This window comes from Bombina bombina, chromosome 8 (genome assembly GCF_027579735.1).
Source record: "Bombina bombina isolate aBomBom1 chromosome 8, aBomBom1.pri, whole genome shotgun sequence".
NCBI lineage: Eukaryota > Metazoa > Chordata > Amphibia > Anura > Bombinatoridae > Bombina > Bombina bombina.
In genome coordinates, this window is record NC_069506.1 from 154,746,999 (window position 1) to 154,771,844 (window position 24,846).

The window sequence follows — 24,846 nt, forward strand, 5'->3', positions numbered from 1 at the left end:
CGGCGGTATAGGGGGATTAGATTAGGGGTTAATGTATTTAATATAGCTGGCGGCGGTATAGGGGGATTAGATTAGGGGTTAATTAATTTAATATAGCTGGCGGCGGGGTAGGGGGATTAAATTAGGGGTTAATAATTTTAATATAGCTGGCGGCGGGGTAGGGGGATTAGATTAGGGGTTAATAATTTTAATATAGCTGGCGGCAGTGTAAGGGGCTCACATTAGGGGGTAGTTAATGTAGGTGGCGGCGGGGTAGGAGCACACATTAGGGGGTAGTTAATGTAGGTGGCGGCGGGGTAGGAGCTCACATTAGGGGGTAGTTAATGTAGGTGGGGGCGGGGTAGGAGCTCACATTAGGGGGTAATATAGATAATGTTGGTGGCAGCGGGGTCCGGGAGCGGCGGTTTAGGGGTTAATAATTTTATTAGGTGGCGGCAGGGTCCGGGAGTGGCGGTTTAGGGGTTAATACATTTTTTATTATTAGGATAGTGAGGGGGGGTAGTGGATAGAGGGTTAGACGTGTCTGGCTATGTTTGGGAGGCGTGTTAGACAGTACGGGTGATTTTATAACTTAGTCAGGTTTTGTAGGCGCCGGCAGTTTCTAAAGTGCCGTAAGTCACTGGCGACTCCAGAAATTTGTACTTACGCAGATTTCTGGACATCGCTGGTTTATCCGACTTACGGTACTTTAGCCTCTGACGGCGCCGTATATGGGATAGCTCGAGTTGCGAGCTGAAACTACGGGCGGCGGGGGTTCCCTCGCTTGCGCCGCAAACTACGATCTATATCGGATCGTGCCCCTAATGTCTCTTTAAGGCCAGTGTTTATAAGGATAGTAAAGCCAAAATTAAAAGTAAATGGATTGGATTGAGTATGGACATTTAAACAACTTTCCAACTTGGCATCCTTTATAAAAAAGTAATTTTGGATGCCCATATTTTATAATAGAAGTAACCCAGAAAGTTGTTTAAAATTGCAAGCTCTGTCTGAATCACAATCATTTAATTTTGACTTTACTGTCCCTTTAATATTTATTCAGCTTCCACATGAAATTGCATTGTTGCTACAAAACATAAATGAGGAGGTTTATTCTGTGGTCTCAGGCAAGAGCCAATCAGAGAACAAGAAAGCATGTGACTATAATGACAGAGAAACGAAACTCTGCAGCTTGCCCTGCCTAGTCACAGAAAAGAGAAACAGTATTGTGAAAAATAAGCGGCTATTACAGGAAGAGACAGAGTGACCTCAGCTTTGTTGTGCCTTTGTTACTTGCTATGCATTGCTCAAATAGATTTTTGCCACTTGAAGAAAAGTCAGGTAAGCTGCAGCATGATTCTTTTACACTGTGCTTGTAAACAGGCTTTTCTCTTGTCCACTGCTATTAATGTCTTTAAACTATATTATCAATGCACAATATAGTTTTGCACCAATGCTGATAAAATGGGCAAAATAAAACTAGTCAACTAGTTGATGAAGTGTTAGTAGAACTATGGTCTGATGTAGAATAGTGCTTAGGTTTTATACATTTCAGATGAAAACATTGTAATGTTAAAGTTGTAATCTATCTCTATTCTTATCAGTCTAACCTATTATTTATTTCTCTCTCTCTCTCTCTCACACTCACTCTTTATCTAATTAACTTTAAACTATTATCAATGCACAATATAGTTTTGCACCAATGCTGATAAAATGGGCAAAATAAAACTAGTGAACTAGTTGATGAAGTGTCGGTAGAACTATGGTCTGATGGTCTGATGTTGTAATCTCTCTCTATTCTTATCAGTCTAACCTATTATCTATTTGTCTGCCTGTCTCTCTCTTTCTCTCTCTCTTTATCTATCTAATTAACTTTAAATCATTTATCTGCATTATTAAAGCAGCATCACTTGTTTTACTTTACAGAATATAAGCAGCAATACAATGTTGAAAGTGTGAGCGGACATGATACGATGTAACGTATCATGTCCGCCGCACATCGATAAATGCCGACAGCATACGCTGTCTGCATTTATCATTGCACAAGTAGTTCTTGTGAACTGCTTGTGCGATTCCGCCCCCTGCAGATTTGCGGCCAATCGGCTGCTAGCAGGAGGTGTCAATCACCCCGATCGTATAGGATCGGGCAGATTGATGTCCACAGCCTCAGAGCAGATGGACAAGTTATGGATCAGCGGTCTTTAGACCGCTGCTTCATAACTGCTGTTTCCGGCGAGCCTGAAGGCTCGCGTGGAAACAGGGGCATAATAATAATTATAATTCTGCCCCATAGTGACATTTAGCAAAGATTATTATGTTTTTGGTCATATAAATAATGTATATTAATAGGACAAACCATTTGCATACAGGAAAAAGGAAATACAGTTGTGCAGTTAGATAAAGAACCAAAAACAAAACATTGTTTTTTTAGTACTCTTGGTGTGCCAGTACTAGATCATCTTGTTAAATGTACCCTATGTCTTAGATACAAAATAGCGATACACAAACATATCTTTTGTGACATAGAAGACTTTTTTGATCACAATCCTTTAGAAAAGCTTATCTGATGATTATAAACAGAAAATAACCATTAAAGTCTAAGGGAGTTTTGTAGATAAATTGATTTTTTTATCTTAAATGGGACAGTCAAGTCCAATAAAACTTTCGTGATTCAGATAGGGCATGTAATTTTAAACAACTTTCCATTTTACTTTTATCACCAATTTTGCTTTGTTCTTTTGGTATTCTTTGTTGAAAGCTAAACCTAGAAGGCTCATATGCTAATTTCTTAGACCTTGAAGGCCGCCACTTATCTGAATGCATTTTGACAGTTTTTACCACTAGAACTTTAGTTCATGTGTGTCATATAGATAACATTGTGCTCACACATGTGGAGTTACCTAGGAGTGAGCACTGATTGTCTAAAATGCAAGTCTGTCAAAAGAACTGAAATAAGGGGGCAGTTTGCAGAGGCTTAGATACAAGATAATCACAGAGGTTAAACATGTATATTATTATAACTGTGTTGGTTATGCAAAACTGGGGAATGGGTAATAAAGGGAGTATCTATCTTTTTAAACAACAATTCTGGCATTGACTGTCCCTTTAATGTTACATTCAATAATATATATGTAAAACAAATATTACAATTATACACATTTAAAAGGACATGAAACCCAAATATTTCCTTTTGTGGTCTAGAAAGGAATTTACTTCTATTATCTAATTTGCTTCATTCTCTTGATATCCTTTGCTGAAAAGAATATATAGATAGGCTAAGTAGCTGCTGATTGGTGGCTGCACATAGATGCTTTGCGTGATTGGCTCACCCATGTGCATTGCTATTTCTTCAACAAAGGATATCTAAAGAATGAAGCAAATTAGATAATAGAAGTAAATTGGAATGTTGTTTAAAATTGTATTCTCTATCTGAATAACAAAATATTTTTTTGCTTTAATGTCCCTTTAACATTAATTCAGAACAAACACATTTGAACAATGTTCATAGTGCTAAGCCATTTCCCACCTGGGTGCTTAGCTGGTTTTGAGCTTTTTTTTTATTTTTACTTTTTTAAAATATAATTATTTTTATCTTTTTAACTTTTCTTTCCAGATCCACAATACTTATACCATTGGAAAGGTTAGGAGATTATCATTCCAACGGTGGGTTTTGGTGGTCTGTAACTGCTTAGATACCTGAGATACAGGCTTCTAAGCAGCATGCCCCCCATCTCCCTATACTTGTCCATTGTCAACTTTAAATAAAGTTGCACGGTGATGTCATTGCCGTGACGTCACCGCGCCAAATTTGAAACCTGAAGCTGTCACTATACAGGCCAGATCGCCGGGGTGGGAGTCATTGAGAGCCCCCAGATTGCCCTCAAGGTGAATGAGTGCTAGTGATGGCTCTGAGCTGTCGTCAGCACCTGACTGGGACAATTTGCAACGGCTCAGAGCCGTCGTTATTACTCAAAGGGTTAAAGCATTACACCAACAACAATAAAATATATTGTAAAAGTTATTCTTTATAGGAAAATCTTACTTGGGGCTTGATTTTCTACAATTCATCAGCATGGTGAAAAATATGACGCCAACCTCACTCAATTATCCAGTATCAAAGAAAGTCTTTTTTAGCCCCAGTTCTCAAGGCACACCAATTCATTATATCTGAACTAGAGCACAGGTGAAATAATCAGTTGATCAGTAAACATGTGCTCAGATGTCATAAAAATCTCATAGCAACATTTTTTTAAAGCAAATACAAATCAAATGTCACTATTTTAAGCATAGGTTACCTTGCATTTGTTTCTATTTTTGCAAACATGTCTTTTTTCCTTCACTTTTATAAGTGCAATGCATATTTTGAAACAAACTTGTCAGACTACATTTGGCGAGAAATACAGGTGTAATATTCTTAGATAATTCAAATAACAATTGTGACCATGGGGCATATCTATCAAGCTCCGTATGGAGCTTGACGCCCCGTGTTTCTGGCGAGCCTTCAGACTCGCCAGAAACACAAGTTATGGAGCAGAGTTCTAAAGACCGCTGCTCCATAACGTGTCCGCCTGCTCTGAGGAGGCGGACAGAGATCGCCACAATTCAAGCCGATCGAGTACGATCGGGTTGATTGACACCCCCTGCTGGCGGCCAATTTGACGTGAATCTGCAGGGGGCGGCGTTGCACCAGCAGCTCACAAGAGCTGCTGGTGCAATGCTGAATACGGAGAGTGTGCGGATCAGTGTACGACAGACAGTGCCGACAGTGCGGATCAGGTCCGACAGACCTTTGTTAAATAGGCCTCTAAACCTCATATATACCAAGAAACCCTGTTCAGTCTACTCACCAAGGTTGTAAGACTGATAGTAGAAATAAAAAACATTTTTATTCTTGTTTACAATTTCATCTTTGTTTTCATAAATCATCAGGTACTTTAAATACGTCTTTTAATTTATACATATAATGCTTTTTTTCCCACTGTAATCTAAAGAGGATTTCTATTAAATAATGTAAATTTGTATTTTTCATCAGGTTCTTAAAGGGACATTCCAGTCAAAATGCAAATGCACATAGATTAATTGCATATTTGAATAAAGCCATAATTGTAATATACAGTACATGCATTGGCACTAGACATGTGCGTTTCGGTTCGATTCAGAAATTTGGAAAATTCGGCGATTCGGATCGAACCGAATTTCCGAATTAAAATGCTGCCGAATTTTCCGAATCGAACCGAATCGAATCGATTCGTAAATTCGGATGGCCATTGGTATTACACTAGTATTATACAGTATGTTAGGTTAACACCTAATATACAGTATAATACTAGTCTAATCCCACCTAACACTTACCGAATTGCCGAATTTCTGAACCGAATCTAACCGAATCGAACCGAATCCAGACAAATTTCTTCGAATTCGAATGAATCCGAAACGAATCGATTCAAAATTTTCCGAATTCGAATCGATCCGAACCTCGAAAAATTCCGAATCGTTCCGAACCAAATTTTTTCGCCATGCACATGTCTAATTGGCACAATGCAGGTATATTACATAATTTTTATATGTGACATTCTGGCCATTCACTCTTTCCTCAGACAAACATCTGAAGGGCCAAATGCCTTGAAACCGCACATATTAAAAGTTGAAGATGAATTAAACACAGAAAGTGTAATCTTTATTGGATTTTGCTGTATGACCTGCATTTCCCCCTGGTCTAGTGGCTCTTAAAGCAGCTTCAGCTTCGGGTTAGTACTCGAGCGAAAGCCAGAACAGGGTTTTGTATTGAGCCATATAGATGGGGAAAGTGACTTAGATCCCGGTTCTAAAAAACTTGCCATCATGGAGAGAAACCCTCAGCTTATTTTACTGAGTGTTATCTTGTAAAGCAAGTGTCTCTCTTTAACATAAAGCATATTAGTGAACTCCCCTTAATGAAATACATAGTTCTCAAGATTACTGTGTGGCTTCATAATACTTCATAATACTGATAAAACATCTTTTTTAATCTCGCCAGACCAGAGAGCTTTAGAGAATTGGGCCCTTATTGTGGCAGTACTATCCGACCTCCAGATGTTAGCATAACTGAGGCTTTTAACTTTCAACTTGTAATATGAGTGCAATAATAACAGCGCTATTGATTTAACTTGAGCGGAATTAGCGATTGATAATAACGCTAATATTTGTTAAGCTCCACTTGTAATCGAACCCTAAATACATTTCATGCACCACCCTCTGATTATGGGTGCCACAATTCTGCAGGTATCTGAAAGAGAGTTGCTGCACTTATGCAAACAAATATCAGCATTAGAATGCATTGAAAAGAGATTTCAACAAAGCAGCACCCATTATTAGCTGGTGGAGCTGCAGCTCCAATCACATGCCTCTAAATAAGCCTTACATACTAGCAATGTTAGTGCTAGCATTATGCAGTTGAGGGCAATTAGCTGTGCACTCTCAGTCAAACATAGAAGGCAGAGCCAGCAGGCAGCGTTACCAACTTGCTGAAACTAGAAAGCCTGCTAGGAAACCATGACAACCTTCATGGACTGGGGGTGTTCCTGATCCTGACTCAGTGCTCTAGCTTACGCTCTGAATTGACTGACAAGTACGCCCTCCAATGGGCATCCAAGCAAGCAGGGCTCAAAGCAAGTTAGATAAACAGTTTGTCTGCTCTGACAGACAGTGTATCTGCTGCAAGCAGCAAGGGAGTCTATCTCAGTTCAGCTTGAGATAAAGGTAAAGTTACACAGTGGCTGTGTGCAAGTGCATAAATTGTTTAGTAAAGCAGCACTTTTTATAATTCATTCATTTGTGCTGTACATTAATGTGAGAATTATTCATAGCAAGCAATCCTAGCCTAATTTAAATAAATATGTCCTCTATTCTTTTAATACAAGAATGTTTTATACATTACAAAAAGATCTTGCTTGAAAATTGAGTAATTTGACAATAATTTCTACTTGTTATTAGACTTGTGCAACTAAGAAAATGTTGCTTCTGCTGAAATTTTCGTTCTGAATATTCGGTAAATTCATTTCCCTGAATATTCTTTGTCTGCACTATTTGTTTCATTTAAAGCTAAACAAATACCGAATTTTAGTGGAGAGCGCACAAACCCAATCCTCTTCTTGCCATAGCTCTCGCCGCACTAACAAGAGGCTTAGCGTGCTCGGCACCCAGGACGTGCACTAAAGTACCCTTAAAAAGTAATTTAAAGAAAACAAATGAATACTGACGAATTTCAGTCTTTTTTTTAATTTTCTTTCAATTTTGTTGTTTTTAGTTACGAATGTGCATTCATAACAAAATTAAAACACATTCCTACTTGTTATGTTGTAAAACAAATATATAAATGTAAATATTACTCTGCCTCATTTTTTAGCAAAAACTCTGTTTGAAATCTGCTTCAGTATTTTTCATATTATACAGGATGGCTTTGAGAACAGATCTCACTAGTAAAATGCTTGTGTGAGACAGTTTATTTATAGTTAAAGTGAATGTAAATTTAGATGATGAAAGTGCCCGGTTTTTAAAAATCCGATTAAAAACAGGGGCACTTTAATTCATCAAAATTTACATTTCACTCGTGAAAATACCTTTAATCTTGACAGCCGCTCCAGCGATTCCCCTGGTCATCGCAAGCCTCTTCAAACGTCAGAAATGACGGATCGGTTATCCTCCAATCACAGCTCCCCCCCAGGGTAATCAGTGTCTGATTCAACGCCGTGATTGAAGAAAGCCGGATTCCTCATTTTAGACCCGGGAAGAGGCTTTGCGTCGGTTGGGGGAAACCATGCAGCGGCTGTCAAGATTAAAAGGTAAGTATTTTCACAACACGAGTGAAATGTAAATTTTGATGAATTAAAGTGCCCCTGTTTTTAATCGGATTTTTAAAAACCTGGTACTTTATCATCTAAATGTACATTCACTTTAAAATACACTATCACATCCTATAAGGTGAGAACTAATCAGGTAGGACTTACGGTGTAATTTATTGCAGCAACATGCCAGCTGCCATGAAAAAGTCTATGCACAGTGATGTGCACACCGCATATACTATAAGAGTTGTGGCTGTGCTACACAGATTAACCCCCTTGTCTGTCAGAGAGGGACCAATACAATAATATATAGGGCAGCAACTGAATACTGCCTAGTGCAGAGGCACAAGGTATAAGCCACCATTAACCATAAAGTTATGCGATTACGATAGTGTTGTGCCTGTGGCATATGCTGATCATGATCTCCTACATGACGGCTGCCCCATACTCTGTGACTCACATGATCTGTACTCCCTGACGGTGTGCCTTCCTGTATAATGGTAAATTAAAGTTCCATTAAATGTATATTTGCTCCTCCTACACATATTCTTTTAAATATAGGCCTTTATCAAGATAATTGCATATTTTCTATTTCACCTATTTAAACTTATTTAAGCCACTCCCACAATGTCTGTAAGCAAAGTATCACTTTCATTGACTTTTCTCTGTAACTAATGGCCCAATTCTCTAAAGCTCTCTGGTGCCGTGAAATTCTCAAAAGCTCACATCTGGTTAGCCAATTAGAATCATCAGTCACACTACCCACTAATCACCTGCCATGTTCTGCTGTGGAAACATCTTGAGATTTTAATATAAAATTTTTAGTTATGCATAGTAAAACAACTTTGTAATATAGTGTCATTATTTATTTAGTGTTTCTTTTGTGTAATGTAGCACTGAATTGTGTGGATTTTCTAACTTTCAGAACTGAAAAAGCACATTGTGGATTTCTAAAAGCTAACTCAGCTACATATCTTTTCCTAATTGGCTTTAGCTTTTAATAACTGCAAAACAATGCACTTTATACTAAAATTATGACCATGGCTAACCTTGTTGTCTGCAGGCTCAAGCCTACATTGTCTCCTCCAAATAAGGCAATTGGAGGGTGGAGTTTGGCTATTGAAAAATAGTTGCTTCAAACAAGATGTTAATTTGTTTAAAAAATGTTAAGACTTGGCTGATATGTTATTCTATAACAAGAGAGCAGAATGCCTTGATTACTAACGCAAATCATGCTTGAATCAGAGTTGTGAATAGACGTGAATTTGTTTAGTTACAAATACATATTTGTAACAAAAATACGGATAATTGGTTTGTTTTCACAAAAGAATATACGAACAAATTCACTCATTTTAAAGAAAACAAATATATAGTAACAAAATTCATCAGTATACATTAGTTTCCTTTAAATGACCTTTAAAAGGTAAATACTTACCCATAGCGTGCTGGGGATCGAGGCGCTAAGCAGCCTGTTAGCGAGGTCCTGGGCACTATGAAGACGTGTTGGGATTAATGCTGCTCCCCCAGTGCGCTATAGCTAAGTATAAATAGAAGCCCATATGCAAGAATAAAAAGGAGGATTTTTGACCCCACAGAAGAATAGGGAGAGCTAAAGGGTGGGCGGGGTTCCTATAAATAGAAGGGGTGGGGTGAAAGTCCATCATTTGTTCTTGCAACTGCAGAAGGAAGTGCCCGCCCTCCCTCACTGTAGGTAGTGGTTGTCACGGCCGATGTGGTGGAAGGCTTGTCCTTGTTGATTTTCAGATCAATTATGAGGTGGAACCTCCCTAAGAGGCGGGAGAGAATGAGGGGGGAATGTGCCTGGCAAATACGCCAGTGGAAGGCATATTTAGGGACAAGCAATTTTATAATTGTATTAAAAGTTAAATAAGTTAAAGTTTTATAAGATGTTATATTTATTTGTCAATAAATATTGGCTGTGGCCTTTTTCACCCAAAAAATGTTTGTGTCATGTGTATGATTAGAATGTAATTCTTATAGTGTAGGGGTCAAATTGTAGGTGACACTTTTTCACCTGCAGTAAAGGAACATTTTTATTTGTTTTAACAATAACTATTGTAAATGTTGCTGAATATTCAGTATTCATTTAGTTTTAAATTAAATGAATACTGAATAGTGCAGCAAATTAATATTCTGGAAAAAAAATTAATTTTCAGAATATTCGGTCTGAATGATTGGTCTGAAATGAATAATTCAGTGCTACTCAAGTCTAGTTGTCATCACATAAGATATATTGTATAAAGAACATGATTAGAATTTTGAACTTTTAAAAGGGGAATTCCTTATCTTGCTGCAGAGAAGGGAAATTAGTTGGGTGTGGATTTCTGAGTTAGGGATTTTTTTGGGGAAATACCACAAAGTATCAGTTATGAGGTATAGAGGAATAATGTATGAAACAAGGACGTTTTCTAAAAACAAATGTAATTAAGACTTATGACCAAAACTGCATCTCATTAAAGTGAAATGCTAGGATTTACCAATGCAACAAATAAAGAGGACTTTAAGTCATGAAGTATAAAATACTTCATGCTGAAAGTTAATTTTCATGCTGAAAGTGTCAGTTACGAGGTATAGAGAAATTATGTATGAAACAAGGACATTTTCTAAAAACAAATGTAGTTTAGACTTATGGCCAAAACTGTATCTCATTTGTGAAATGCTAGGATTTACAAACTCAACAAATAAAGCGGCTTTCAGTCATGAATTATTTGTCTGCAGTGCCTAAGGTCGCCCACAGCCGAACGCTGTTTTTCAATGAGGTGATTTTAGCTAATAGCATGCTAGCTATCCGGCATAATGCCAGCTGGCCCATACGGCTATTGGCTAAGAGGTGTTATGAATAATCATGACTTTTTCTGTAATACCTAGTACACTGAAGCTCTGAATATAGTATTTATATTTGTATTTCCTTTTTTCCTGGACTAAACAAGTATTTTAATATATCCTTTACTATATAAATATAGAAAATGGTCTAATATACTGGAATATTGTGGGGTTGATCACAATCCTTTAGAAAATCTTATCAAATTATTTATCTACAAAAAAAACTTATTGAATTTAATGGGGATTTTATGTTGATACATTTTTGTAGAGAATTGTGATCAACCCCTGTATTATTGGACAATTACTTGCATATAACTATTGGGTCGATTGCAATCCTTTATCTAATGATTTTCTACAAAAAAATCCCCCATTAAAGTTATTTAATAAACTTTTCTACAGGATTGTGATCGATCCCTCTGTGTTTATTAACCCTCTTTGTGTAGTTCCATAGCAACTTATTGACACAAAAAAATAAACAAATACTGGGCCAGATTACGAGTGGCGAACTAATAGTTGTGTGCAAGTGATAAATTCAATTGTGCTTCAGCAAATGGATTTAATACACGTTAAAAGTAAATGTGTTTGCTAAAAGCACAGGGTTAGCGTGACCTCAGAGCTCAGGTTAATTGTTATGCTTGAATAAAAAATTGCACAAAAAACATTAAAAATACATGAAAAAGTTCAGTTACATTCATAATAACACTATCTAATAAAATATATATATTTTTTTAAAAATTCTGAAAAGTCTAACTGTGTATATGTATGCATGTATATATATACATATATACATATATATATATATATATATATATATATATATATATATATATCAAAATAACAAGAGTATTGCATTGAGCAATGATACTTTTTTATTGGACTAACTATACATTTATAAGTTGACAAGCTTTCAGAAGAGTTCCTTCCTTTATCAAGTCTAAAGCAATACTGACCAATTCAATGGAATTTACAGATTGTATCTTAAAACACAGAATAGCTAAGAAGACAGTGCAGGGAGAGGAGAGGTGTCGTAAAAATCATGAGGGGGGCTTAGGTAACAGGCAGACAGTGTCCAGTTGTTATATATGTTGATATATAACTTTATGTCAGTATATGCTCTATGTATAGCTATATATTTCCCCTGTCTGTTCTCCTACACTGGACACTGTCTGCCTGTTACCTAAGCCCCCCTCATGATTTTTACGACACCTCTCCTCTCCCTGCACTGTCTTCTTAGCTATTCTGTATTTTAAGATACAATCTGTAAATTCCATTGAATTGGTCAGTATTGCTATAGACTTGATAAAGGAAGGAACTCTTCTGAAAGCTTGTCAACTTATAAATGTATAGTTAGTCCAATAAAAAAGTATCATTGCTCAATGCAATACTCTTGTTATTTTGATATCTAAATCTCTGGACTAACACAGCTACTCCAATCAACGTATATATATATATATATATATATATATATATATATATATATACAGTATATATATATATATATATATATATATATACAACAACATTTTAAATTAGGGGGAGATAAAAGTAAATCCTCCACTATGCACAAAATATAGAAAAAATAACTCATTGTGTAGTTCATTAAAGGGACACTAAACCCCCCAAAAAAGTTATCAGTAATCTCAAAATGAATAAATTTTATAGCAGTTTGTAATTTACATTCCGTTTCAAATTTCTACCATTTAGTAGTAATCATATTCTTAAAATTAGCCGATTTCCAAACCCACCGCCGGGTATGCTTTGCCCTAGGCGAATCCACACTGATAACCCAGGTTATGAAAATGGCGGAAGATTGCTGCAATGCGCATGCGCTACCTTCCACTGCTGGATATGCGTTGCCCTAGGTGAATACACAGATAACCCAGGTTCTGAAAAAGGGCGAAAGATTGCCGCAATGCGCATGCGCTAGCCTTCTAAACCGTCATCCTTTACGTCACTTGCGAGATTCCATTAACATTATGTGGGTAATCTCGGCATCAAGGGCTGGATATGCGTTTGCGCGAGGTTCACGATCGGAGTACGCATGCGCAGTGGGAAAAATGTATTACATAATCATATGCATAAAATCGGCATCTGATTGGAGATTGCTTTTCCGCTATTACAGCCCATATTTGAGGGTTGGATTGAGTGAGGTAATCATTGAAAATAAAAATGATATTTTAAAATGTATTGCTGCTTTGTTGGAGTGTAAAAGTATTTGATTAATGATATGATATTGATTGCTATGTGAAATTTGTATTCCGGTTCTACAAAAAAAAAAAAAGTTTTGGAATCCTTTAACAAATCTAAAACAGGCCTGTTTAGATTTGTTAATGAACTACACAATGAGTTATTATATATATATATATATATATATATAATATATATATATATATATATATATATATATATATGTATGTGTGTATTACAGACATACATACACATATAAATACATATGTTTGCATATATATACATATATATATATATGTGTGTGTATTGTAGCCCTTTGCAGTTAAGTAGCTGAAATCATGTAAATTCATAATTATGCAATATTTATACTTAATAAAGTTTTTTTGTTTGTACTTTAAAGATTTCACATTCCAATATTCTTCTCATAGAGGAATATGTTTTTAGGATTTTTAAATAGATATTCCTATATATCTATATGTTAATAACTAATACCTATATATAATCATCTATTTATATAGGCAATAGGTATAGATATATATTGTACCAAAAAACATTATATATATATAGACAGATAGATAGATAGTCTACTTGAAAATTGTTATTGTTAAAAAAAATTGAGAATCCCTTTCTTACCCATTCCTGAGTTTTGCATAACCAACACTGTTATATTAATACACTTTTACCTCTGTAATTACCTTTTATTTAAGCCTGTGCATACTGCCCCTTATCTCAGTTCATTTGACAGACTTGCATTTTAGCTAATCAGTGCTGACTCATAATTAACTCCACTGGCATAAGCACAATGTTATCTATATGACACACATGAACTAGCAGTATCTAACTGTGAAACACTGACAAAATGCACAGTTATTCAACGGCTTATAAATCATTTGGAGCCTACCTAGGTTTAGTTTTCATTAAAAAAAACTACCAAGAGAACAAAGCAAATTTGATGATAAAATTAAATTGTAAAGTTGTTTAAAATTGCATGGCCTTCTGAATCATGACAATTTAATTTTTGACTTGAATGTCCCATTAAGAATAAATAGAACATATTCTGCTATGTGAAGAACATTGGAATGTGAAATATAAAAATTTCATATTAGGTTAGTGCACTTGAGAAAATGTGATCAGGTTTGCGCAACTTGCGACTTGAGTGTTAGTTTTTTTCCCTCCACTTCTCGCGTTTATGGGAGAATACATTAATGTTGTTGGTATATTGTAACTTAGGATTTTTGCACGCATAAAGCTGAAGTCAAGAGCAGTTAGCGCACGAGCAGGAGAGATAATTAGTGCCCCACAAGTAATCTAGCCCATTATTGGTTGATTTTATCCATTAAAGGGCCAGTCAAGTTTAAGGTAAGTAAAGTTTTGGTGAGTTAAAACTTTAATGTGCCTCCTTTTCTACAGGCATTGTTAACTTAATGTTATATAATTCTGCACTATGTGCAGAGTAATGTAACATTAATAATGTTGACTGGCCCTTTTTTGCGCATAAATGATCTTTTTTCAAACAAGAAAAAAAAGAAAAGTAAGAATTTATGGACCATCCTATGTTATTTTTGAAGCATTGATGAGAAAAATATATCACGTATTCAACAGTGTTTATCACTTTTTAAAAATGTAATTCTCATTCTGTTTTCTTCCTTTCGGTTAGATTGACAATGGACGATATTTTACGTAGTGAGGTGATCATTGTTCTTCAGCAACAACAAAATGGTGTTCATGTGGAAGACTTTGCTGGTCTTTTCCGCAAAACCTTTGGTTATGAATTCAAGCTTTCAAATTATGGCTACAAATCCCTGAAAAGCATACTTAATGATATGAAAGATGATGTTGTATTAATAGAGTCAACTCATGGACTTGTGATAAAATGTGTATCACTCTCTGATGAAAGTGCTCAGCTTAGTGGAAGCGGTGTATCCCAGACAGATGTCCCACATGTATTAAAGAGTCAAACGAGCCCTACACCTGATCCTGTAGCCACACAAGGTAAGTAATCATACACTAAATTACTCTTATTTTATTATTATTATTATTATTAATAATATTTTGTTCATCTGATCTTCTCTGTGTGGATTGACTAATCTGAGAAGCAACTGTACCCATTATCCTCAGGCAGTTGGCACCAACATTGATGCTTATTTCTATCGTCAGAAGGTGGGTCTAGACTAGGGTGACCATATTGCTGCTATAAAAAGGGACACATATGAAAAATACATATGCCAGGGCTGTTTAAAGAAATGGTTTTTATAAGAACCCTGACATATATATTTTTAATATGCGTCCCTTTTTAAAGCCGCAATATGGTCACCCTAGTCTAGAGTGTACTGTATCAGTGAAAGATAACCAGTGTTACTGAAAGGGATCCTAGTCCTCAAGATCTCCATTTAGTACTTTTAACCCATAGAACAACAGTTAACAGAGGTTAAGTTAAAGGGACAGTTAAGTTATATTAGACATTCATGACAGAGCATACAATTTTAAACAAGTTTCCAATTTACTTCTATTATTTAATTTGTTTCCTTCTTTTGTTATCCTTTGCTGAAAGGTTTATCTAGGTAAGCTCAGGAGTAGCAAAGAACCTAGGTTCTAGCTGCTGATTGGTGGCTGCATATATATACCGATTGTTATTGGCTCACCCATGTGTTCAGTTAGAAACCAGTAGTGCGTTGCTGCTCCTTCAACAAATGATACCAAGAGAATTAAACAAATTTGATAATAAAAGTAAACTGGAAAGTTGTTTAAAATGGTATTCTCTAACTGAATGTTTTGGGTTTCATGTCCCTTTAAGCATGGGAGTCCGTTTCATGTCCCATTAAGCATGGACGTCCGCAGTATTTTTTCTAGGGGAGGAGGGCAATACGTAAAGTGAAACATGCCCGGATAATAAACACACACATATATGAAAAAACTATAATACACTTTTACACCTTTTTTGAGCGTAATAAAATGATTGTCTTTATCCAGACACCTAACATAAATAAATGAAAACAGGAGAATATAGTTTTATTTACTATTTAGTATTTGTTTAGTTGATCTGTTGCATTATACAGTTATAAAGAATAAAAACATAATTAAAATAAATGCAAAATAACCAACATAAGTTAACATACATATAAAGGGGCCGATTTAATAAAGTGCGGATGGACATGATACAATGTAGCGTTTCATGTTCGCCGCACATCGATAAATGGCGACAGCGCATTTATCATTGCACAAGCAGTTCTTGTGAACTGCTTGTGCAATGCCGCCCCCTGCAGATTCGCGGCCAATCGGCCGCTAGCAGGGGGTGTCAATCAGCCCCATCGTATAGGATTGGACGGATTGATCTCTGCAACCTTAGAGCAGGCAGACAAGTTATGGTGCAATATTAGGCTGTTCATTCCACACTGCACAGCTAAATCTATGCTTTATGCATAGCCCTGTTACATTTTAGTTCTACAAATTGATCCTATGCCATCTACTGGTCAAATGATGTATGTACATACAATTACATTTGTTAAAAATATATATAGTAGTTCCCATTTGATCTCTGTTCAATTAATATAAAAAAAACCTAAATAGCTATAAAAATTATACATTTACAAAATTTTATGTAGGCTGTTACTACTTATACATACTCAAAACAACATTAAAAAAAGATTATTAGTTAATAACAAAATATATATAGGGGGCGCCCTTGGTCAATCACAAGTAATTAATCAGACAATTCCAATACTATGAGCTATAAACATGATGGCCTCTAGTTATCAAGGTCTGGCGGACCTGATCCGACACTGCGGATCATGTCCGCCAGACCTCGCTGAATACGGCGAGCAATACGCTCGCCGTATTCAGCATTGCACCAGCAGCTCACAACGCTTCCTCCTGCAGACTCGCGGCCAATCGGCCGCCAGCAGGGGGATGTCAATCAACTCGATCGTGCTCAGAGCAGGCGGACAGGTTATGGAGCAGCGGTCTTTGTTACCGCTGCTTCATAACTGCTGTTTCTGGCGAGTCTGCAGGCTCGCCAGAAACACGGGGCATCAAGCTCCATTCGGAGCTTGATACATATGCCCCAAAGACTATAAATATATACTTGTCTAAAATCAGTGCAATACAGTGAGTTAGTATATATCACAAAAAAGTGCTAGAGTCCCAAAAATGATGATGATTAAGGAACCCGGGAGTGATTATAATATCAGGTCCAGGCAGCTGTCTGTAGATGGATCAAGGCCGCGATCCAGGGTTAGCTATCTGTAGACAATATAAGCAGACAGAAGCGCCACATGGCCTGATGAAACAGCCACTGGTTGAGAAACGCGTTGCTTGTTTTTATTTATTTTAATAAAGTAAGTTTATACACTTACCACTTGCTGCCATACTTTTATTTTATTTTTATTTTATGAGTTTGAGTTTTATTTTTGATGCACTATAGTGGCGGCGATATCGGGGGCAGCAGATTAGGGGTTAATAACGTTATGTAGGTGCCGGCGATGTCGGTGGGGGCAGATTAGGGGTGTTTAGACTCAGGGTTTATGTTAGGGTGTTAGGTTTAAACGTTATTTTTTTTCCCCATAGGCATCAATGGGGCTGCGTTACAGAGTTTTTCATTCTGCAATCGCAGGTGTTAGACTCTTTTCAGACCCACTCTCCCCATTGATGTCTATGGGAAAAGCGTGCATGAGCACGTCAAAACAACGCTTGTTTTTTGTGCGGTATGGAGCTTAAATATATCGCACGCACAAGCCGGGTTTTGAAAAACATGTAATGGCTGCGCTATAGGGGGTTAAATAATGCAACTTTTTTTGCGTTCGTTAATTTCCCTATAGCATGCATAACTCGTAATCTAGCTGACAGATAATACGCAACATAAAATCATTAAAATATGGACAAGATAGAATACATTTTTGAAACATTGGATTCATACAAAAGCAGCAATATCTATGCCAACATTGAATCCATTGGGCTTCATTATTGCTAATCTATGAATCCAATAGGTTTCACGTTTTTACCTTGTATTTGCAATTTTCAAAAGTTTGATTTATGTTAATTCACTTTTATTTATTTTTATACTCAATAAAGCTAGATAAATCTTTTCTTTGCTTGTTTATTTAGGACTAGATTACGAGTGAAGCTCTATTTATCTCGTGCACATTAACTCTAATAGAAGTAAGCTTTTTGTGAAAAGTGTACTCGGGCGCCAACAATACTGAGGCTAAGGTTAAAATGAGGGTTTATTACATATAATTTACTCACATAATATACATATACATATACAGCTGCATGGATCCACGCTAAAATTGGTCTAAAAATTGGTCTAAAAATGCTGGTCTAAAAATATAAATCTAAAAACAATCAATCTTAGAAGTGAGGAACAAACTGTTAGGTGTGTCCCAATGCGGTACAATATGTCCCTAAGAGTTACTAAAGGACTAAATAAAAACAGTGGTAGTTACATAGTGATGGGTGAGTGACCTTGTAAAAATAATGTGTTAAATTATTAAAACATTTAAAACAATCCCAATGTGAAACAATGTTGAAAAAGTTAAAAAAAGTTGAAAAAATGTAAAAAATGTTAAAAAATGTGACTGTGTGTACAGTGTCCTTGAAAAAAGGGGTGCTGAAAGTCTAAAAAGTTCCAATCAAGTTCCAAAAGAATTCCAAAAAAATTCCAAAAAATATACCAAAAAATCCAAAACAATTCTGTGAAGTGTCTTAAATGTGTCCTAAATGATTTGCAGAGGTCCTATGAGTATCCAAAAAAATAAAAGTCAATTTGCTCTGTGCTTGTCCGGTGTGAAATGTCGTTCAGTGCACAAGAATATAATAAAAATAGCAAAAAAATATAACAAAAGATATAACAAAAATAAAAATAAACAGAAAAAAACCTGCGAAGAGAAAGTGAGACACAATGTGTAAAAACTTTACAGAAATATCCTCCTAATGAAATAGAGCTTACCAGGTCTACGCGTTTCGGCCTCTCCTAGGCCTTTATCAAGACTGAATGGTAAGCTGTTGATGTTGGCCTTTTATAGGGCCTTTAGTTTTGTAACTGGAAATGGAACTAGTTGGTAACTTCCGGTTTTCGTTGTCATTATAAATTCTATTTCACATTTATATTGTTAATGGGTCTTATTCTATATGGTATGATATCCTCTTGCAAGATATTCGTTCACATTAACTCTTGCTTCTTACTTGTAATCTTACTTTTAATCCTTAGCCTCCGTGCACCAAATGACGTCACTTCCGGTTTGGGTCCGTAATTTACAGTTTTAACAATTTGGCTATTAGTTCCACTACTATGGATTGCCCTCTTGTTAGTTACCGGGAATGTTATTTCATTGTGTTGGAATTTGGTAAGGCGTGTTTTTAATGATAGGATTACACCGTTTACTGTGTTCCGGTTTTCTAAGGATCCCATTGGTCATGACGTCATTGGTTGGCGGTATTGGTTGGCGGTGTCCGATTCTTAGCGTTATTTCATTTGTGAATAGTAAGGGTGTGTCTGGACCCTATGCTCTGATTGGTCATGGCGTCATTGGTTGGCGGTATTGGTTGGCGGTGTCCAATTTTTACTATTACATTTGTGAATAGTAAGGGCGTGTCAGTACCCTATGCTCTGATTGGGTGTCTATTTGTGTACATAGTGCTAAATGTTCTTAGAACTCCATCGCTGTTTGCGGGAAAGTTATTACATTGATTTGTATATGTTCCTATTGTTGTTGAAGGGGGAATGTTAGTTGCTTTTATATTCGCTCAATCTATATCTATATAGTTTGGAAAAAATACAAAGTTTTTTTAGAAACCTTATATTTTTGAGGAATATTTAAATAAGGATATTTGATTTTTGTTACTTTTCAAAATCTTTTTGTGCTGTTGAGAATATAAAAGTGTTGATGACTTTATGAATCTTACAGCATTTAAATAAAGCTATTTGATTTTTGTGCTGTTGAAAATATAAAAAAGTGTTAATGACTTATAGCAGAGGGTGGGCATTTGTTGTTATATTTGCTTAGGATAAAAATATTATTAAAAATATTATTAAAGAATATATATACACTTATCCCTTACTGTATACAATGAGTAGTTTTCCAAAAGTTTCTAATTATTTTCCTTCATAGTATAAAATTTCTTATTTCCTCAACTATAGGTTGACAATGGTTTTGTCATCTTTTCCATTACTATTAGGGTGGGTGCCGGGGGAGGGGTGGTCATTCTAAGTGCTGATCATGTTCTATTTTAAGAGACAGTCAGCCAGATTCTGGCTTTTTAATCTGACATCTTTATCTTTATCTGGATAAAGTGTGATCAGGAATCCTGTGATTATATGAAAATGAGCTTACTTCTTTTCTTTTCCTCAAAATAGGATGGATTATAATATCTATATTCGGGCTGTATGGCATATATGCAATATGGATACTTCTACTATTGATCTTAACATTACTGGGAAGGGTGAATCCCTCCATTTCTTATTTATTTATAGATGATCGTCATATTCCAGATTGTCTATCTTTGAATTGTACAGCGTTTACGTTATCTATGCTTGCTTTCTCGTCTCCTTATGGGTGCTTTTTAAAATTAAAGTGAAGATAAAAATGTCGCAGGTTTTCTCTGGATAGGCTACTAGGAGTATTCAGTATGTAGGCTTTCACCTATAGGTAGATTGGTTTGGTCCTGTGCTACAACACTGTAATTTAGTGGATATCCCAAATTTCTGGGGGCTTTACAGAGAGCTGTGGGGGAGATAAATTTGGAGGTTAGGTCTCTAGCTGTCGTGATGGACGCTTATTGGTTGGACTTTCAAATTTCATCAAGTCTCAAGGGGAGATTCCATTGCACCCTTGTTCCAACATATATCTAGAGGGGAGAGTTTCTGAAGATTCTGGGTGACCGTAATCAGATCAAGTTGTATAAGTGGGAGAGATCTTCCTTATTGTTCAATCCCTTTGGGTGAAGGCAATCCAGATTGAAGATCCATTTTGACTCGGCGGTGAGTAATTTCTTTGTGTAGTTTCCTCCTCTCCAGTCTTTTCGGATCTTTTGAATTCCCATAAAGGATAGTTCTTTAATGTTGCCTTTATGTATGGTTGAAAAATGACTGTACAGAACTGTGTCCATATTTAACTTCTCAATTAATAATAAATGTTCGTGTATTCTATCTTTTAGAATTCTTGATGTTTGGCCTACGTATTGGAGGCCACACGAACATTGTAGCATATAAATGACCCCTGCATCTTGACATCGGATTAATTCATTCACTTTGTATTCTTCTTTGGTGATGTGACTATGGAATGTGGTAGCTTTCTTTCCGCATTTACATGCTTTGCATAGCAGGCATGGGAAAAAGCCTTTTACTTCTTTTCCAAATGTATCTAAGATGCCCTGCTTTTTCTTCTTTTCTATACTTGGGGCCAGTTTGCTTCGTAAATTCTTCGTCTTTCGATGTACGAATTTTGGTTTCGATGGCAGTCTATCGCCTATTACGTCGTCTTCTTTCAATAGTGACCAGTGCTTTTGGAATATTCGCTCGATTATATCTTTGTTTTCACTATATTCTGTAATCATCACCACATTCAGGCGGTCTTCTTCTGTTATAGATGTTTTTTCTTTGTACTTTAGAAGTTCCTTTCTTTCAATATTTGCAACTTCTTGAATATTCTGATCCAATGCATCTTGGTCGTATCCCCTCTCTAGAAATTTGTTCTTGATGATTTCTGCCTGTTCTCCCCATTTCTCATCTGTCGAGCAATTCTTCTTAATCCTTAGTAACTGTCCTTTTGGGATGTTACTCTTCCAGCTTCTATGGTGGCAGCTTGTACTATGTATATAATTATTGCTGTCGACACTTTTAAAATGTGTAGATGTTTCGATCTTACCATTTCTGACTGCAATTTTCAAATCCAGAAAAATAAGCTCCTTAGTACTGCAAGTATAGGTAAACTTCAAGTTGTTCGTACTTTTATTCATGACCTCGATAGTGTAGTCCAAGTCCTCCTGAGTGCCTTTCCAGACGATGATGATGTCATCTATATAACGGTGGTAGAGGACCAGGTCCGCGCCTGCTGGGCACGACTCCCAGAAGATGTTTTCCCACTTGCCCATATATAAGTTGGCATAGCTAGGCGCGAACCTGGTCCCCATTGCTGTGCCGCAAATTTGTTGGTAATAATTTCCATCGTCATGGAAATAATTGTGGGTCAGTATATACTGAATTCCGTCTAAGATGAAGTCTTTTTGGTCCTCAGGGACTTCTGGGTCTTTATCAAGGAAGTATTTGACTGCTTCCAACCCATCTTCATGGGGGATACACGTATATAGTGACATCACATCACAGGTCGCAAAGATGTAGTCCTTCTCCCATGGGATCTCCTCTAGGAGGTTTAATATCTGCGTGGAGTCTTTAAGATATGACGGTAGCTGTTTTACATATCTTTGAAAGTTAAGATCAATGTATTCCGAGAGATTACTGCTTAGAGAACCGATACCCGAAATTATCGGTCTTCCTGGTGGTTTCTGTAATGTTTTGTGAATCTTCGGTAGATGGTATATTACCGGAGTGATGGGATGGCTTATATTGATGTAATCATATTCTTTCTTACTTAATATTCCTTGTTCTTTAGCCTGATCCAGAATCTGCAATAGTTCTTTCTTGTATACACCTAGCGGATTTAAGGGTAGTTTTCGATATGTCTCTTGATCTCCCAAGATCCTAGCATTTTCCAGTTTATAGTCAGCTCGGTCCATGATGACAATTCCACCACCCTTATCCGCTGGTTTAATGATCAAATTGTGGTTGTCTTCTAGTGTCTTGATCGTCTTAATCTGTTGGTTTGTGAGGTTTCTTGTTCTCAGCTTTAATTTTTTGGATTGTAGCTCCTTAATTTCTTTGCAGACTATTGTCTCAAATGCCTCAATTGAGGCCCCCTTACTATTTATAGGGAAAAAAGATGACTTTGGTCTCAGGCTTGTGTGTCTGTAGCTGTCATTATGTTCCTGTGGGCTCCCCATTGTTCTTTCTATTGCTGACTTGGCAAAGAATCTTTTTAATGTGAGTTTCCGGATGAATTCTTTTGTGTTAATGAAGGTCTGGAATTTATCCAAACTTCTCGTCGGTGCAAAGGAGAGACCGAACCTGAGGATGGTGTTTTCTTCTTCAGTTAGAGTGTGCAAGCTTAGATTGAATATCCCCTCGGTATTTCCCGTGGTGTTTACTCCATTCTTCTCGCTCCCTCTCTTGTTTAATTTCGCCACTCCTCGCCTTCCTCTGTGTGTCTTCTTCTTGTCGAGGTTGTTGGTTTGTCTTGTTCTGTTTCTCTCTGTGGTCTTGGGGCTCTGTCTCTCTCTCTGCTGTATGCATGGTTCAATCCTAAAAAAGATTGGTCTGTCATGATGCCCGCTGTGGATCTTTGAAGTTCTTTCTGTGGTTCCATTTTTTTGGGTCGTTGTTGGATTTTCCATTCTTCCCTTGTATGCCCCTCATCTTTTCTATGAGTATTTGGTCCTTCTTTCTTAGTTGGTGTTCTGTACGTATTGTTCCTCCTGTGGTATGTATCATCTTTATTATAATTTTCCTCACGGTGATAGAATTCCCTCTGGTTTTGATAGCTATATCCATTATCGTTCCGTCTGTAGTAATTCATTCTCCCCTCATAATATTGTTGTTTTGGTGAATATTGATGTTGGTAATCTCCCCTATTGTGTCTTTTATCATGGTTATAGTCCCATCTATTGTGCCAGTTGTCTCTCCTTCTTCTGGGTGTATATTCTTCCCTCCCTCTGTATTCTCTTTCTTTATCGTGTTCCCACCGGTTCCCATTATTTTGTCCTCTATTGTTATAGTAGGGTCTTGGTCTGTTGTTGCCAAAGGGCGTTTGAGTCTGGTGGTAGGGTCTTGTATAATTTCTCCTATAGGATCTATTCGAGTCTTCATTTTTTGGTCTGTAGTGTCTAGTCATTTGTCTCCTTGAGTCATAATCATATCCCATATCCTGTTGATAATCACCACTAGATTTAGTGTATGTAATTATATCTTCCTTTTCCCCCTCCAATTGCGTGTCTATAGTTTCTTCTGTCGTGGTGTTAGTGTGTTCGTCATTTTTTGTCTCTTTATTTTCTAATTCTCTTAGCAATTTTTTGGTTTTTTTCTGTATGACGTCATCTCTGATCTTTTTTACCTTTTTAAATAGGTTATCTTTCCTTTCTATAATATCTGCGGAATCCTGTCCAGAGTGTTCTAAATTAATTAGAATTTCTTCATTTTCCTTAATTTTTAGGTCCATATGTAATGCCGGTGATTCTCTATACTCTATAATAAGTCTGATCAACTGTCTAGACGTATTTATTAAGACAAGTCTCCATTTCTCGGAAATGGGGTCTGATAGAGGGAAAGCACATTCTTTATGTGTCATGAGCCCTTTTGGAATAATTTCCAATTCCAAACATTTTTTCAGAAATGCAATTTCTGCCTTGTATTTTACTTCTGAAATCAGAAGTTTTTCTAATTCCCTAAATATAGATTGTATGTCTACAGTTTCATCTTCGTCTAGTTCAACACATATCATTTTAGTTTGTTTATTCACATTAAATGATACATCTTGGCGAAGTGAGGCTAGGGACTCCATATCTATGTATTCCAAATATTCCAAAAAGGATGTCAATATAGAGGTCAATATAGTGGCTGCTAGAATAATACTAGGATAAGTAACTAAGAGTGAAACAGGGGGGGTATATCCCAGCGCCAACCAAACCTTATATGCCCGAGACAGTGGTACCTAGCTACCACTAGGTGAAAGCAGAAATGTGAAAAGTGTACTCGGGCGCCAACAATACTGAGGCTAAGGTTAAAATGAGGGTTTATTACATATAATTTACTCACATAATATACATATACATATACAGCTGCATGGATCCACGCTAAAATTGGTCTAAAAATTGGTCTAAAAATGCTGGTCTAAAAATATAAATCTAAAAACAATCAATCTTAGAAGTGAGGAACAAACTGTTAGGTGTGTCCCAATGCGGTACAATATGTCCC

General features: G+C 36.5%; 1 protein-coding gene across 1 annotated transcript in view; it reads left to right on the forward strand.

Moving 5' to 3' along the window:
• The first annotated feature begins 1,193 nt into the window (after positions 1 to 1,193).
• The window catches only part of LOC128638903 (uncharacterized), a 46,733-nt gene continuing 23,080 nt past the window's right edge, over positions 1,194 to 24,846 (forward strand). Inside the window, exons 1-2 of the mRNA XM_053691031.1 lie at positions 1,194 to 1,317; positions 14,485 to 14,819. Coding sequence (XP_053547006.1) covers positions 14,492 to 14,819 — 328 coding nt within the window. The 5' untranslated portion in view covers positions 1,194 to 1,317; positions 14,485 to 14,491. The remainder of the gene's footprint in view (positions 1,318 to 14,484; positions 14,820 to 24,846) is intronic.